This window comes from Anticarsia gemmatalis, chromosome 4, assembly GCF_050436995.1.
Source record: "Anticarsia gemmatalis isolate Benzon Research Colony breed Stoneville strain chromosome 4, ilAntGemm2 primary, whole genome shotgun sequence".
NCBI classification, from domain to species: Eukaryota; Metazoa; Arthropoda; class Insecta; order Lepidoptera; family Erebidae; genus Anticarsia; species Anticarsia gemmatalis.
Window position 1 is genome coordinate 848,059 of NC_134748.1, and position 17,600 is coordinate 865,658.

Here is a 17,600-nt window from a genome sequence, read left to right on the forward strand (position 1 = left end):
CCGTAGGTCACATACGACTCCCCACTAATATACTCCCCTACCCTGACTTTTTGCCTACGATCCTGCAAATAGTCTGTGAGTAATGCCAACGAGTTTCCTCTGATGCCAATGTCTTCTAGTCTGCGCACAAGAATGGGGACAGAGACGGTGTCAAACGCTTTTTTTAAGTCTAAAAATACAGTTAAACATCTTTTTCCTGAATCTACTAAGTTAACAATATGAGAGGTTAATGCAGTCACAGCATCTTCCGTAGACAATTTTTGCCTGAAACCGTATTGAGCTTCTGAAATGATGTTATACTTATTAGTGTAACTGGTAAGTCTTTTGTTAATTATCTTTTCAATTATTTTGGACTAGCTGACCCGTGCGGCTCCGCTCGCGTGAATTTCGTACTGTTGCTTATTCGTTTGAGCACGCGAATTGCGAAGCACTCGATACACCTACACATAAAAATGTTAACAACTCTTTTGTCATCTAATGGTTATTTACGAAAGGGACCCGAAGGGCACACAATGTGACACAGGCTCAGGCAGGCCTGATTTCCTGTGGTTACCTTCTTTTCCGCTCTCGTCTGTATCCGTAGCAGTTTACAGTGTAAAATATAATACCTTATTATAGACTGACCATTGCTTACCCGTCTAGATTCAGAATATTATTATAGGTCCTATCTGCGCCGGAGCTCTTCAGACGCGTAATAATGTATACTTACGATGATACGTCCGAAACCGCGTAACCCGTAATTATTTTTTATACTTATATCATCCGTTGTTTATTTTTTTAAACTTACCACATAGTCTGTTTCATAGCTATCCAATTTATTTCCTTAATGCAACCAATTAATTTGGTTATGTGTTACGAACTACAACGCCATCTGTTAGTAGCGGCGAACAACGACCACAAACGAAATTATTCGGTTTGCCACCTAGGATATCCCGACCGCACCGGACCCTCGTAAACCAACATTTTTGTGTAATAAATCATACAACATTTATGTTTGAAAATCTTATAAATGTATAGCCTGTTTCAAAGGTATTTTTTTTACAATAAAGCAATCAAAATAAATTAATTAGGAAAAACATGCTTTGTTGCGGACTATACGCCATCTATTGGTTGGTGCGAACAACAGGTATCGATACGGCAGGCGCCGCGAACTATATTGCGAATGTTGTGAAATGGATTCGCAACGCCATCTATGGTATCTTTAGGGAAACGCAGGTTCGAAAGATTTCTACGTATTTTTTTCAATTTTCTAAAAATCTATGAAAAATTATGCGATAAAAAGTATTCTAGAAACTGCTCCACTACTTATTCTATGCATATAGCAAATTTCAGTGCGTTCTATCCGGTAGTTTTTACGTGATAGCGACACATACAGACGGAGGACAGACAGACAGACAGAAAAGAAAATTATAAATTGCAGATTCGGTATCAGTATCCGTTACTAAACATCCCCCATTGGTTTTTTTTTAAATATATTCAATGTACAGAATTGACCTCTCTACAGATTTATTATAAGTATAGATATATAGATATATAGATATAGATAAGAATACCTATATTTATACCCAGGCGGTACATTAGAATCGCTGTGGGTTTGAAATAAATGACTATTAATGAGTAATAAAATTTCATATTATGATCGTACTAAATGAATCTTAGAGATTTTTTTTTGCAACAGGCAGCTAACAATCCTATTAAAAATAGATCAATAATTTAGATTGAGATTTAAAATATTGAATAACCTAGTACCTACTTATACTTTCAAAAGACTGCGGAATTTATGACAACAAAAATATTCGCTCACTCAATATTGTGATAAAAATGTTATTTAAATAAAAAAATATGTCAAAAAATGATAACATTGAATTAAATCACCTAAAAAAATTAACACAAAATTTAAAAAAATAAATAAATTGTACAAAAATGAAATGTCACTCGTTAGGATTTGAACTTACTCTCTCATGACAAAACAAAAGTTCAAACTTGATATGTTATTACTTCGACCACGAACGCTATTAATAAGCAATATAAAATTATACGTTTATTCCAAAAAGGCGATTCGATTTTTTTTTAAATATTATAAATATCCTAAATGTTAATCAGATAAAAAAAACATACTTAGTACAAAAAGGATATTGTGAATAACGTTACAATTTTTTTTAATGTAAGGCCATTGACCTAGGTTTAGAATTAAGTATTTAAAATGGAATTATTTGGAACGTGATAACACTTGGGTTACTGGGTCGTTCTCCTGAAAATAAAAAGCAAAACATAGAACTACTTGGATTTTAATTCCAAAATACATATTATCCTACATTGATTAGGGTTGCCATAGATTTGGCTAGGCATTTTTAGGACCGCTTGCCTGACCTTGGCTCTTCTTAAAAATTCAATAGGAAATTTAGAGGGGAAATTAGAGCGATGGTGAGTACTATGCAATATGGAAATTTGGAATTGGGGTGGGGGCAAGACTGCCGGACTCTGCTGGAGTGTAGAAGGCGCTGATACAGGAAAATTATCCGTGAAAGTGTAAATTTGACGCATATTTCACAACATCACTGTATTACCATACTCAAAGAGTAGGTATATCTTTTGTGTTCAAACCATGTATAATTGGTCACTGAGTTCGTACTCAGTTTTAAATGATTCGTATTTAAATTGAAACATTGTTGGTCGACCTTCCGGTATGAGTTTTGTACGCCCTTGAATTTTATGTGAGGTATTTTTCTGAACTAATGATGCCTAAACACATTTTATGCTTAATAATGTATAGGTACTTGCGATGATACGTCCGGAACCGCGTAACCCGTAATTATTTTTTATATATCATCCGTTGTTTATTTTTTAAAACTTACCTATAGTCTGTTGCATAGCTATCCAATTTATTTCCTTAATGCAACCAATTAATTTGGTTGTTGTTGTTACGAACTACAACGCCATCTGTTAGTAGCGGCGAACAACGACCACAAACGAAATTATTCGGTTTGCCACCTAGGATATCCCGACCGCACCGGACCCTCGTAAACCAACATTTTTGTGTTATAAATCATACAACATTTATGTTTGAAAATCTTATAAATGTATAGCCTGTTTCAAAGGTATTTTTTTTACAATAAAGCAATCAAAATAAATTAATTAGGAAAAACATGCTTTGTTGCGGACTATACGCCATCTATTGGTTGGTGCGAACAACAGGTATCGATACGGCAGGCGCCGCGAACTATATTGCGAATGTTGTGAAATGGATTCGCAACGCCATCTATGGTATCTTTAGGGAAACGCAGGTTCGAAAGATTTCTACGTATTTTTTCAATTTTCTAAAAATCTATGAAAAATTATGCGATAAAAAGTATCCTAGGAACTGCTCCACTACTTATTCTATGCATATAGCAAATTTCAGTGCGTTCTATCCGGTAGTTTTTACGTGATAGCGACACATACAGACGGAGGACAGACAGACAGACAGACAGAAAAGAAAATTATAAATTGCAGATTCGGTATCAGTATCCGTTACTAAACATCCCCCATTGGTTTTTTTTTAAATATATTCAATGTACAGAATTGACCTCTCTACAGATTTATTATAAGTATAGATATTGCGGGCAGGACTGAAATAGGCCTGTAATTATTAACATCATCTCTGTCACCACCCTTGTGTACAGGCGTAATTATTGCTTGTTTTAGAGCTGGGGGAAATTTCCCTTGACTAAAGCACAAATTAGCCAGATGTGAAATTATCGGAACTACTAATTCATGGGCGGCTTTTAAAAATCTTGTACTAATATTATCCCAGCCTGGGGCACTTTCAGACTTGAGACCCATCAAAACATTATGTACTTCTGTAGGATCTGTTGGCAGAAGCACAAAGGAGGAAGCCTGTGTGGAGAGCGTATTGTGAATGTCATGTTGAAGTTGTGAAAGGTTTGTAGTGGTAATATTTTCAGCCAGGGCTTTTCCAATGTTTGAAAAATAATAATTTATGTGGTTTACTGATGCCTGAGGAGTGGATTTTATGTCTAATAGTTCTAAATTTGGATTTTTCTTTAGTTTACGATGAGTTATATTATTAATTGTGTTCCATATCTGTTTTGTATTCTTATTAGCCTTAAGTAGTTGTTCCTTATCATATTTTCGTTTAAGCTTTTTAATTAAATTGTTACAATAGTTACGATATCTTCTGTACGTTATCTGTAATATCGTGTTATGAGGATCTGATCGTAACTTTCTTTGCATGTCATTTCTGTTTTGTATACATCGTAATATACCTAACGATATCCATGGTTTTATGATGCGCCTATTTCTAGGAACTAAGGTAGTTACAGTGTTTTGCTGTAAACCGTTTTGAAGAGTCTCAATTAACTGTACAGATAACTCAATTGGATCTTGAATTAAATTAAGGTCGGAAATATTATTTATTTTCAATGTAGATATTGTTTTGTCAAAGTCCACTATAGTTTTCGTTTTCGAGCATTTGTGGGAGTTTATAAGATTTGATAATTTAAGAAAAATCGTAAAATGATCTGTAATAGTGGTATTCAGTACAGCAATAGAGGCAGCGCATTTATTAATATCTAACTTTAACATAAAGTGGTCTAAACAGTTCTCGCCTCTAGTAGGTAGAGAATGTCCTGATAACAAACCATGCATTGATAACATGTTAAGGTAGTTTAATCTATTAGTACGGTCATATGTATGTTCAATAGGTTTATTAGTTATATTAATATTTATATCACCTGTAATTACTATATTTTTATATGTTTTAAGAGAGGCTAGATGATTATTTAAGGAATCTATAAAATTTTCGGCGTTAATATTTGAGGGAGATCGATAAATAGCAAGAACGACAAGGTTAGGCATTATTATTTGCAAACATGATGCGTGAACTAATATTATTTCTTTAACACTTACCTTGTGGTCAGACTTTACATAAACTGTCACTCCGTCGCATTGGTTTAAGTGGTTGCTAGTGGTAAAGGTATGGTAATTGTCTATTACAGGGGTAGGTTTATTTATATCTAACCTACATTCATTTAAGATTAATAAGTCTACTTTGAACTTAAATTGTGATAATGTTATTAGTAAATCATCTAGATTACTGTAAATACTTCGAATATTTTGTGATAATATTGTGAAATCTGATTTGTGTACATAAAATTGTTTAGTAAATTCATCAACTTGTAGGTTTTTTGATTGAGCTATAGTAATGTTATCTAATTCTTGCATTATAATGTGTGTGCTATCCATTATAAACTAATAATACCATTCTGAATTTTAACTTTAGGATGTCTATAACATATACGACAAAATTTTTGGTTAGAGGAGCCGATAAATTATATAAGTTCGAGTAAGAGTTATGTTCGCAGTTGTCTATCCTAGTTATAAGAATTCGCAAAGAAACATGAATAAAGCATGTGAGGAATTTGTTTGATTTGGTTTTGTTCATTCGTTCAGTGTTGTTAAGATGACAATAAGTATGTAGTAAAGTATGTAATGTTAAGAGAATGTATGCTAATTGTGTGATAATGTATGTATGGGTGAGTGTATTTGTGTAAGTGTTGTATAAAGTGTGTTGGTAATTTATGAGTGTGTGTAATTTGAATTTGTGTATGTTGATACAATTTGTTTTACAAAATTGTTCAAATGAAATTGAAAAACTATATAAAATTAGAAGATAAAACTTACAGCGTATATATCTACGAAATACGGGTACTAGTCACGCTTCTTGCATTAAGCTTTGTATTTGCGACTCGCTTCTGATTACGTATGTAGGTGAGGAGTCATGCTTCTGAACATAAACTTTACCATAGGCGGTCCAGCAGTATTTATATCCTTTAGATTTAGCAAGGTCGCGTGCGAGGAAATGTAATCTTGAGCCTTTTGCAGTGAGGTGTTCGGATACGAATATAGGGGTGTCTTCATTAGTTTTGAGGCCCAAATGTTTAGCACTGAGCTTTACTTTATGCCTAATGTTGAAAGACTTACACATCTTAAGAACTTCAGTCTTCAGTAGTGTTGAGCTCAGTTCTACTACTATAGGTGTGTTGGCCGTCTTCTGCTTATTCCCCTTAACTCTATAAATATCGCGTATATCCGACTTCACAACTGCACTGTTTACGGTCTTAGTCAAGGATTCTACCATACTGATGAGGTCCTCTTTAGTTTCCTTACTCTGTCTAGGAACATGAGAGCCTTACGCTTCTTTCGTTTAAACGGGTTGAAAATTTTCGAGAGCGGATTCTTTTTCTTCGTAGTATGGCCTTCGGGCACTGCGTATATGCGTATAAGTATGTCTAAGCCATTCTGTGAAACACTGCGGGGCGGAGTATCATCGATGAATAAATGTGCGTCCTCAGCAAACGAGTCGGAAGGTGTCGCTACGATCGGCTCTTGCGGTTCCTGCACGATTACCGATGGAAGGGAACTGAAAACATAAAATTTATAGTCAGTTTTTTGTTCGCATTTTTATATCAGTCTCGGAAATGTGATGATAGTTGCATTTGGTGTACATTTTTGGCGGCTTTGATAACAATATTAACTATATTCAGGCCGTTACAAACATATGAACTAAGTCGTGTCATTTTATTCAAGTCTCTCGCACGCACTGAAACGTTGTCACATTTTTGATTTTTTTTTATTATGAAGTACGTTGGCAAGTTTGTAACGACCTGAGTATAGTTATAAAATTTTAAAAAATAATAACAATAATACAAAAGGGACTGCGTCACGCGTTATAGTATTTCTCCTAATTAGTTAGAAAAAATAAGTTCAAGTGGTATATACGATCAGTTTTTTAGACTACTTTCCTCAATAATTACTTGATAGTGAATGTGTAAGATACTGGTAGGTAATCACTCGTCTACCATGGTTACAGCTCAGCCAGTGAAGCTACGAGCTTTGTGAGATCTTCCAAATTGTTTTGCAATCTACCGTGGTGTTTGTGAACTAAGATGCATTACTATGCGTTTAGTAAACCGTAATTAAGTGCATAAACATGTTCCTTAAAGTTTGAGTTTTTTGTAAATCAGCCCATGTCCTTGTCTAGTGTACCTATAGAGTAAATTTTAGTACTTAGGCAGTTTAGCCGTAGATAGTATTAGTATAAGTAAGTATTACTGTAGATATAAGTAGCAAAGCTATTTAGAAAGATCAGCGTACTCCATAACAAACAAGGATTATTCAAGTTTAGACCAACTTAACAACCTATTTTCAAGTTCCACTATTTATTTGTAAGTGATCATAATTTTTAATGAATAAAAAATATTGATATCCCCAACCCGCATTTGGCCAGCGTGGACTCGAGGCCTAACCCCTCCCTAGTTTTGGACGAGACCCTTGCAGTGCAGTGGGACAGTAATGGGTTAAAAAAATACATTTGCATAGATATTTATTAAGCTTGTTAGTTATTAAACATTCAGGGGTCAAGGCGATCATTATCTCATTTCTCGAGACCTTTGCCCAGCAGTAACCATTTAAGTTGAAAAGCAATACGCACTATATTGTAAATGTGATTTAAAAGAATGGCTATCAGTTTCTCACCACCTTTTGAGCTAGTGGTAGATTTAGTCATTATAACGGCTGTCATATTGTCAATATAATTTAGTCCAAATTGCTTTTAGATTTAAAATTACAACAAACAAACAGAAAACTTTTTGTAGATTTGTGTTCTATTACTGTTACTAAACACCCCCAAATTATTATTTTGTAAATATATTAAATGTACAGACACGGTTTTTTGAATGTTTTATTATATGTACAGATAGGTAATAAACTAGCATGCGTGCTTGTAAAATTTATTGTTGAGTATTCTTTACAAAATATGTTTCAGTCGTTTCACTGCTGGGCTAAGATCTCCCACTGAGGCGGGGAACTGCAAACTGGACTCGCTGGTCTGTATCCATAAAATATGAATTAACAAGTTGATAAAAGACATCAAACTATTTTAACTATTTATAATAAGGACAAGATGTATGGCGTTCTTTGGTCTCTGCCTATCCCTATGAGAAAAAGGCGTGATATTATGTATGTATGTTTATATAGATTTCGAGCCTTGCGTATGTGTATATAGTAATATTTCCCACTGCTGGGCAAAAGTCTCCTCTTTGAATGAGAGACGAGTCAGCTTTGAGTCCACCACCCCGGCCAAATGCTGGTTGCAAACTTTGCGTACCCTCAAGAAATGTGTTCAAGAAGACTTATAAAGTAGATTGGTACTTCTTTCGACAAATCTGAATTATGCTCTAGAAGGTTAGATAAATTGGCTTTGTGAAAGCTAGTGGTCGAACTAGGCTAAATAGTCATAATATGTATGTTAAAACAAATGACAGTACAGGTATATTATTATTATGTTAATATATTAAACACCCATAATAAAGATTATACACAAGTTAATGAACAACATATGACATGTTTTATATTTATTAGTATACTAAAAAGTAACAAAACCCCAAATTATACAAATATGAAGAAAAAATAATTGTTAGCTTATTTGTTCCAATGATTTTATTAAGTATATAACTTTTCGCCTATATTAAGAATTATTAGGGACAGTTTCACAGCTTATATTTCTGCTGATGTATGAAAATTACTGTCAAAGTTGTTTCTGATAAGCTATCTAATAGATATTTTGAAAAAGTGAAACCGCGCCTTACTATACTTAGAGAAAATAATGAAGAAGAAACATAGTGAAAAAAACCCTTGTCTTAGTTATAAATGAGATTACATAGAGATAATAAAAATATGCCTGAAATCACGGCTGAAAGCCTTCCTCCAATCCGCGATTTCCGAGCTATACATTTTATCAAGCCGATATTCAAAACCATACAAAAAACAGACATTTTAAAATCAAGTGTAGAATCTGATGATTGACTACAATATCTTCATTAAAGACGCAAGAATACAGTAAAAATTACATTCAACTTTGTTTGAAAAAATTCTGATTAATACAAAAATTATTTCTGTCTGATGGATTGTGTATGATTCTGACAGCAAACTTGAAAAAAAAAGGCTTGATTAAAATTTTATAGAAAGCCAAAATTAGTAAAAAGAAAAGACAGAATCCATAGTCGTTAAGGTACATTCCCAGTTGTCACCTCTACGCTGTCACCTACTGACAAATGGGAATAAAAGTAGGAAGAAAATTCCCAGTTGTCACTTGGGTGACAGCGTAGAGACAACTGGGAATATACCATTCAGAATAAAAATTTAAACAACAATCGATCGTAGACGAGCCATGAACGACATAGATTTTACACGTTTCTTTTGTGTAATATATTTATACCCTTGTGTGTATTCATGGTGCATGGTCGGTGGCTGCATGATCTGGAACCTGGCTGACTGCAGAGACGAGTGCAGCTTGTTCCAGAAGTCATACATCTCGGAGCCGTAGTAGATCGTGAGGTAGTGTTTCATGTGCAGTGGCAACTCGCACTTGCGGTACACGACTGGCAACACTCGCGGACGCAGTTTCTGGTGCGACGATTCTGCAAGATTATTTTTAATATTGGTAACTGATGTGAAGAGCTTAGTGCAGGGACCGCTGTAAACATTTTATTGTATAGAAAGGCGAACGGCAGGTTTATATGAAGAATTCGTACCAGTGGCGAAGGCTCCATACAACTCGATTCCTACCGGCTTCCCTTTCTGGACAGACTAAATATTAGTGTTAAATTAATTGTTTACTTTTGCCTAATAATACACAATTAATTAATAATAAACAATATTTAAAGCGAAATCTTTAACTAGAATCAATAATCTAATCGAAACAGTACGAAAACGCCTACCCTTCAAAAATTACGCTCCGCTAAAACGCAACGTGAAGTAATAATAATGAAATAAACCGTAGGCGCTGATCGGGAATCGCGTACAATAAAAACTATGGCGGCGATGTCGCTTACGACCTTTTGGATCGCGCTTTACACCGCGCTGCATAGCGGCGAGCAAGCCGGAGGAAGAGCGGGTTGCCTCGCGCTACAGCGCTCGCGCCGCCGCGCCGCGGCGGACGCATGATCTTACGCATGTTTCTGTCGCGGCGCGAGCCGCGTGCAAGAGCGAGATGGCGAAATATAAGTATGAGTCAAACATTGTTCACCAGTTTGACATTAGGTTATGTTTGTTTACTGTTTTTTCGCGCGCTCTATAACAAATTAGAATATTTGTGTTTATTGCAACATTATTCCTTATTAAATGTTTGTGCATAACTGTGAACGTATCAGTGTATTAAAGAGTAATTGTTTTGCATGTTTCTATTCGAGTAAATTTTCATTTTGTCAGATTTATAGGTTAAACTCATTTCTATTAAAGTGTTCTGCGTTTATCCATAATGTGTTTGATATTTTATTGTTGATGAATACATTCTAAATTGCTTGTATAATATGTTATAAAACAACCAGTGCGAGACAATCATCAATCGTTCGATATACGTTATCTTAAATATGTGCTGTTATGTTACCTACGTGTTACTACACTGAAGACAGAGTAACTTAATGCAAAACAAGCATGATTAGGTAGCATGGTAAGTAGGTACCTATGTATTATTAGACTGTAGAGAGAGAAATAAGAGACTGTAGTCGAATGTAGATAATACTCTCATATTGTTATTATGCAGAATTTTACGTCGATATTCTTACGATGTACATAATATGTAGGTATTATACCTAGACAATGACTAATAGCTCCGGCTTACCTTTTGTAAAAACTGACCCTTCGCCACTGATTCGTACAGCTTATAAAATGTCATGTTTAGGTTTACTTTTTGTTTCAATTGGTAGGTAATATGATAGACAAGCTTATTTTAAAATTCTAATATTTTTAAAAGTTGGGAGGTAAAAGTTATGTCCATTTTTAGAAGCCGCTAAATTGCTCAGATGCTGTCAAAACCACAATTCAAAACAACAGCAAATTGGCGGATGCGTAGACGTCAGACGAAAAGTGACGTCTCATGAGATTTTCTTTTTCTTTAGTTGTCAACAAATATAAGCCATGGACCAAAAAATATTATTTAAATAAACAAATACTTTCTAATTAATCCGGACTTCTAAAAATAATACTCCCAAATAAAAATAAGTGACTTAGTCCCCTTAATAAGTGGTACAAATTCTGTTACGAAACAACACAAACTTTAAGCTGTACGAAATCTGCCGATCTCCTTTAAAAACAAATAAATATTATTGAATTAAATTTATGTTTGCATTTCATTCCGTATTTCAGCTGTACAGGGGCTTTGATAAAAAAGTACGCTGTTCGATCCTTGCTTTGATGATGCTTTCTCGGGTAGATTTCAGGTCACTCATTGCCAAAAGATTTCTCCCAGGCGGGATTCGAACCAACCACACGCGGCGCTACGGCTATTGTCGCGAGTGTAACCACTGCGCTATACGTGCATTTAAATGATGATGCGTATGGATATAATATTAATTACACCTGCATTAACAACGAAAACCAACTTTAAATCATAGGAAATATTATACCTGCAGCGGCGATAATATAGCAGCAGTAAAGGTTAGCCTACGGTTTAACCAAAGGGAAAGTAACTCATCAATATACTCTATTAATAAAACAAAGATTTTAAATAAGTAATCTCACCAATGCTGGTAGCTTGAGCAAAATCAGTGTAGAAGTCCATCTCGCAGCTGTTGAGGAAGTCAGGCGAGAACACGAGGATCACGCGCAGACAGCGCCTGGAGATGACCTGCGCCATCGGCTTGTACTGCGTCGTGTGACCGGCTTGCAGGTCGTTCACTGTACAGAACTGACAAACAAAACAACATTAACCTGACATCGCCACATAGTTAGAGGCGCTCATAGCCACTTGCGCTCACCGGTCGGTAAACGATCTGTGGGTTAAGCAACCGTTGGCGAGGTCATTCTATAGATGGGTGACCGCAAAGTGGTATTTGAACTAAGCGTCTCCGTGCTTCGGAGGGCACGTAAAAAGTCGGTCCCGGTTGTTGTCTACTAAGATAACAGTCGTTAAGCCACGTCAAAGGCCTCTCGGGCGGCTTGAACAACTTTGACACTAGGTTGACCATACGACAAACTAACAAAAACCACATAGTAAAAAGAAAAGTCTGTATGTATGTATGTATGTATGTATGTAAGCTTAGATATCCAAAACTACGCAACGGATTTTGAAGCGGTTTTTTTTAAATAGATACGGTGACATTACCGGTATGATCCGAGGGCGTCTATCAGCGCTTACATTTAAGAGTAATCTAATAGAAATTAGAATAAGACCAAAAGCACTTTATTCGACTTGGGGATCGGACCCGAGATATCGTGGTTAGGAGTCGAATACACTACCAGAAATAAACCTAAAAAATTTTATTTGGAAAGAAATATTATTTTTAGTTTTGTTACCTTGAACCCTAGCTTAGTCATCCGGTCAATCATTTCGAGAGCAAACTCTCTATCCTTCTCATGGAAGAGCACGACGGCATCAAAGATGGACGCCTGCCCGGGGCGGTCGTAGTCTGTCAGTGAACTGTCTTCATCACTCCTGTTGTGTGAGATGTATGTATCTACAACATTGTTCGGCCTGCTGGATGCAGATGAAGCTGTAAATACAATTAATTATTTACTACAAAATTAATATTATGGTCAATAGCTATCTAGAAAGGAGCCCAAAACGGTCCTTGATACCAATAAGGACGTGACATATGTCATTAGAAAGGTCTTATAATATACTATAATAGTAACTGTTGGAGTTCATTTCAAATCACTGTGTGAAAAAGTTATGGCGATATGAAAAGCTTATTTTCATAGACGATTTTAAGCAATAAAAGTACATTATTTCTTATTCTATGACACAGTGATTTGAAATGAGCTCCAATAGTAACTATTATAGTATATTATAAGACCTTCCTAATGACATATGTCACGTCGTTATTGGTTCTTGGACCAGCTTCCATACATTTTTGCCAGTTATCCTTGTAAAGTTTGGCATAGACTTTCTTGCCAGCTAGCAGTGCCCTACCTTCCGAACTGGAAGCAAATTATCCTAATGGATTACTGCTCTAAATTGATAAATGATTTGAGATTATGATTATGGATGAGTAGGCAGAAATGAACATGTTTCTATTTTTCAGTGTTAAATGCAATATTCTGTAGTATCAGTCACTCTTTTCAGAGATTAGGAGCATTCTTTTTATGTTACAAAAGGATACGAGTTTCATTTAATTTTCATAATTCAATAGTCAGTTTTACTACACCAAACAAATATTGGCATAAAAGATGAAATGTTGCAGTTTTTTTTATAAAATTGATGTCACTTTATCCATTGAAAAGTCTACACTTGTATATGTAAAAAAATGTAGTAATAATAAATCAACATTGAGAAATATGGGTTATCACATTTCCGTTGAAAGTTGTTGCAGGGAAGGTCACGGCTCACGATTTAGTTATCACTTGTTTTAATGTGATAGGTAGGTACCCAACATCCCTAACTAGGAATCGCAAATAATGCGTCATTCATTTTTATTAACAGCATATATAGCAGATTTTAAGTATACAAAAATAAATGATGAGCAAAAGTTTAATGACATAATCACTAAATTTGATAATATTTTGCTACTGGTACACGCAAAAATTATAATGTAGATAAAAAGAAACACAACAACTGTCTTGTGTTTTTGTATGTTTTATCTGCAGTTGATGCCTGACTCAACTACGAAATTATCAATATTTAAGAATTTGTGTGTTCCTAAAATTAGGCCATGGCTCCCACCCATGGCCAGTTGCCCTCACTCGTCGTGGCACAGTCTAGGCGCGGTCATTCTGGGACCGTATAGTAGTAGTACATAGTACTTGAGCTGAGTGTACATAAAAGGAGTATAAAGACGGGCGTAGTGTTTACCTATTAAAATAACAGTCGTCAAGCCATGTCAAAAGCCTTTTGGGTTTTTGAACTAAATTGAAGTTTGAAACTAGGTTGATCACTAACTTAAATAAATAATAAGTTGTTAAGAACTATTGCAATGTTTTTTAGCCTGTTACTGTCCCAGTGTCGTGGCAAGGGTCACCTGTTGGATGAGGGAGAGGGAGGAGAGAGCCCTTGAGTCCACCACACTGGCTAAGTGTGTGTCTTTGCATACAAAAATGTTTAAACATTATTATTGCTAATGTATTAAACTATATTGCATTCTTTGGCATCGGCATTGGCAGCTCCTCGCTTGATCAATTATTGTATCAAATTGTAAATCTTTTGGCGATTGAAAAGAGTGGCCGTGACTTTCTTGTTAGCTGTTCTCAAAAGGCTCTACTCCCTTTCCGAGCTAGTGGTAGATTCAGTAATCGTAACGACTATCATACAGACAATATTTGACCCAAATGAATAAATGATTTGATTTTGATTTCTTACATCGCAAAAGTCCACTAGATGCAGCTTCCAGGAGCAGTTCGGCCACATCATCGTGCACATCGTACCGGTCTATCTTACACAAGTTGTCCAACAAGTCTCCAATAGTAGGAGAGTTTTTCTGTTGCCATATTGTCAGTAGTGTGCCTGTTTTGTCCGGCTGTTCTTGGATGTACGACAGGAGTTCATTCGATATGTCGGCAAATGACGCTAGCCCGCGCCAGTCCCTGAAATAGACAATATTTATAAATATCTTGATATGTAAAAACTAGATTTTTAACTAATTTCTAGTGCAGCATTTTTTAAGCTTTTGCAGTCTGCAGACCTATACGAAAAGCTCAAGTTCTACAAGCTCGGGTTCTAGAACCTCACAGACTTCCAGGGGTCTACAGACTGTATAGTCTTAACCTGTAGGTTAAGTAACAATTATTATCTTGAGCAACTTTCCAGGTATTGCAGAATGGGGGATAATAATATATTAATTAACTGATTATCTTATCCTAATACTTTAAAAGAATATTGAACACTATTATTTCCATCATGTATTTGTTTGGCACCGATTTATGGTTTAAATCTATTGATCGGTACCTCACACTAATGTAACAAATCTTCCTAATAAATGGATTTTAATAGATTTATTTATTTAATAATATATACAAAATATAAATTATTTATTCATAAGGGTCGAGCAGCTGAAACTAATTTGATAATAAGTGAGAGAGTAGACTAAGTAAAGGATTTTATTCAGTTTCCTAGTTACTAACATTATAGTTCAAAACAACTAAAATCAATGCTAACAAGCTTGAATACAAACTTTGACCTTCCCTTATCTAACTTAGATAAAAATTATCATTTTAGAACTTATTTGTTTGTTATTTCATATTGTTTACCTTAATCTGGCAAAGCACACTTTTTTGGGAAATTCCCAATTTTCGTGCGACATAAAAATTAGTTTCTTTGTTATGAAAACCTCCAAGCATATGAGTAGATATTGATATGAAGTCTACAACAACAAATTTAAAAGTATCTTTACTTATCTATCTATTGTCATAACTGGAAATAGATTTTTTTGTGTGACCTCATAACTTTAATGAACTTTGGGTCACACAAATTCTGCGCAGATGTGTTATTGTATGAATTTCTTCTCCATAATTTTTTTTTAACCTTAATATAATGCAGGCCTCTGACTATTTTCAAAAATAAAATCTAGTTAAGCACTACATTGATTCATGACTAACTACAAAATATATAATTTTTAGCTACCAAATATCATCTGACACCATGGTAATTTATTTTCAAACTAGGTAGAGCTTGTACTAGGGTAACCGAATAACTGATAAACTTACTTACATACTTCTAAATACATAATTATAGATACACAAACACCTAGGCTTGGAACAGATACTCATACTCAAATATTATAGAGCCTAATACATGTATCAGTATGGATATTGCAGCTAGTTGGATATTTTAACTGCTTCTCCAAACTTTTAGTTAAATCTGTTACTATTGAATCATAACTGGATATAAAAAGATAAGGAACCGGGATGTTTGATGACTCATAACGTTTATATAGCTCAGCCGTTTTCCATTTCCGTAAATGACATAAGACAATTATTTAAATGGGTCAGCTGCATCCTATGGAATGGTTTTACAAGCCTCTAAGTTATTTGACAAACCTGTATGAATTTGATTGATTTATTTTACTACATACTAATGCATAATGGCCAGGGTTATAGGCCAACTAGTGTAAAAATATCCAACCAATGTAAAATGTTGGAAATGATGCAAAATGTTATCTAAATTTGTATGGAAATAATAAATTAGATCAACTAAATCCAAATTTGAGTTCTATGTGGAGGGCAAGACCACCAGAGTAAGTTGCAGGAGATTGGTTTTTAATTTATTTATTGGTATGCAAATGTTACAGGAAATAATTATTATGAATTGTTATACACAGGTAATGCAATATTTTAATTCGAAGAAGTATCATAAGATATAAATAAGACCACCTCAGTATATATATTTATGTATAGCTTTTATCATAGTTTTTCTGTAAACATGGTATTCCAAACGACGAGTTTTGTAATTGAAGTAAGAATCTTACACAGATAGATATAATAATGTACACAAATTTGTTGGATTTCCCCTGTTTACATCACATTGCAAAATACCTGCCGAAATACCTAGTTTGAGTAGTGACGAAACTTTTGTTGATCAATCTATTACCTATAAAATAGTTATTTGTAGACATGTAGCACAATTAAATAATGAAAAAGTATTACCTTGGCACTCTTATGGGTCCAGGACAGTAGATCACTTTTCGAGAATTCAGCAAGTGTGATAGCAAACTTCGAGTTTTTAATGGAAGTTCAGACAAAGGCAAAGCACGTATGCTGTCCATTCTTACTGCGACCGAAACCGATGATTGATCACCAATTTAATGTATTCATCAAGTATAAACTTTCATTTCTTCAGCTAACCAAGCCCGCTTCACCAAAGTTTTCTACGACGGCAGAAGAATAGTGCTATTCTTGATATCTCACGCCAAATTAATCACAAAAATTCGCAATAAATATACATTGACAAGATGTCAGATGACAAGAACGAATGAAAGTCAATAAGCCACAGGTAACAAAATTACGAAATGCACAGAAAATATAACTTGAATATATTAAATTAAAACCCAGTTCCACGAACGTAAAGAAAAAAAGGCTATATGACTATCATTTACAGCATGAACTCGATTCTATTTTAGCGACTAGAAAACAACGGTAAGGAACTAAGATAAAATTGAAAATAATTGAGCTAAACAAATAGTTTCAATGATATATGTATAAATGAGATATTATGTATGTGTTACTGTAAAAGCCCGAACTGTGGTAAATCCTAAGATTTTCCGGTAAAACCTAAGATTTACCAACTCTCAATGGTAAAAGTCCGAACAAGCCAGAGTTTAAAAACTATGTTACGATATATAAAAAAATCCTCCTTCATAACTATGTTTATAACTATTTCACGGTATAATTATACACTGTGACATGGTTATAAAGAAGGAGTTTTGGGCAAAGCGACATGGGTAGGTTAGGTTAGAAGGCTAAGATGGGAGCGAGCGAAGCGAAGCTCCCACCTTAACCTTCGTGGTAATTTTTTTTTATCCATCCAGGAGGAGAAGCCCCGCGAAGCGGGGCTCCGGCGACATCTCGACATCATCAAGGGAATATAGGTAAAAGTTCGAAATAAAAGAATT

At 34.9% G+C, this 17,600-nt stretch overlaps 1 protein-coding gene across 2 annotated transcripts; it reads right to left on the reverse strand.

The window, feature by feature from the left end:
- Positions 1–1,845: 1,845 nt before the first annotated feature.
- On the reverse strand, positions 1,846–16,948 carry LOC142987908 (myeloid differentiation primary response protein MyD88-like). Of its 2 annotated transcripts, none has more exons than XM_076136865.1 (6): positions 16,636–16,948; positions 14,354–14,577; positions 12,355–12,551; positions 11,581–11,746; positions 9,278–9,479; positions 1,846–6,421 (listed from the first exon to the last, which is right to left on the reverse strand). In XM_076136865.1, exons 1-6 carry the CDS (start codon positions 16,752–16,754, stop codon positions 6,133–6,135), a joined length of 1,197 nt encoding a protein of 398 aa, XP_075992980.1. In that variant the 5' UTR covers positions 16,755–16,948; the 3' UTR covers positions 1,846–6,132. The 2 variants fall into 2 exon arrangements, with proteins under 2 accessions (XP_075992980.1, XP_075992981.1); XM_076136866.1 differs by lacking the exon at positions 1,846–6,421 and adding an exon at positions 7,777–7,888.
- Between the last annotated feature and the right edge of the window lie 652 nt (positions 16,949–17,600).

What these genes read in the sequence shown, in the direction of transcription:
- LOC142987908 (XM_076136865.1), bottom strand. Translation starts at nt 16,754, where the DNA reads ATGGACAGCATACGTGCTTTGCCTTTGTCTGAACTTCCATTAAAAACT. An exon ending in GGACCCATAAGAGTGCCAAG is followed by an intron (nt 14,578 to 16,635) that starts GTAATACTTTTT and finishes TGTCTATTTCAG; the next exon opens with GGACTGGCGCGGGCTAGCGT. An exon ending in TGCTCAAGCTACCAGCATTG is followed by an intron (nt 9,480 to 11,580) that starts GTGAGATTACTT and finishes ATAATCTTGCAG; the next exon opens with AATCGTCGCACCAGAAACTG.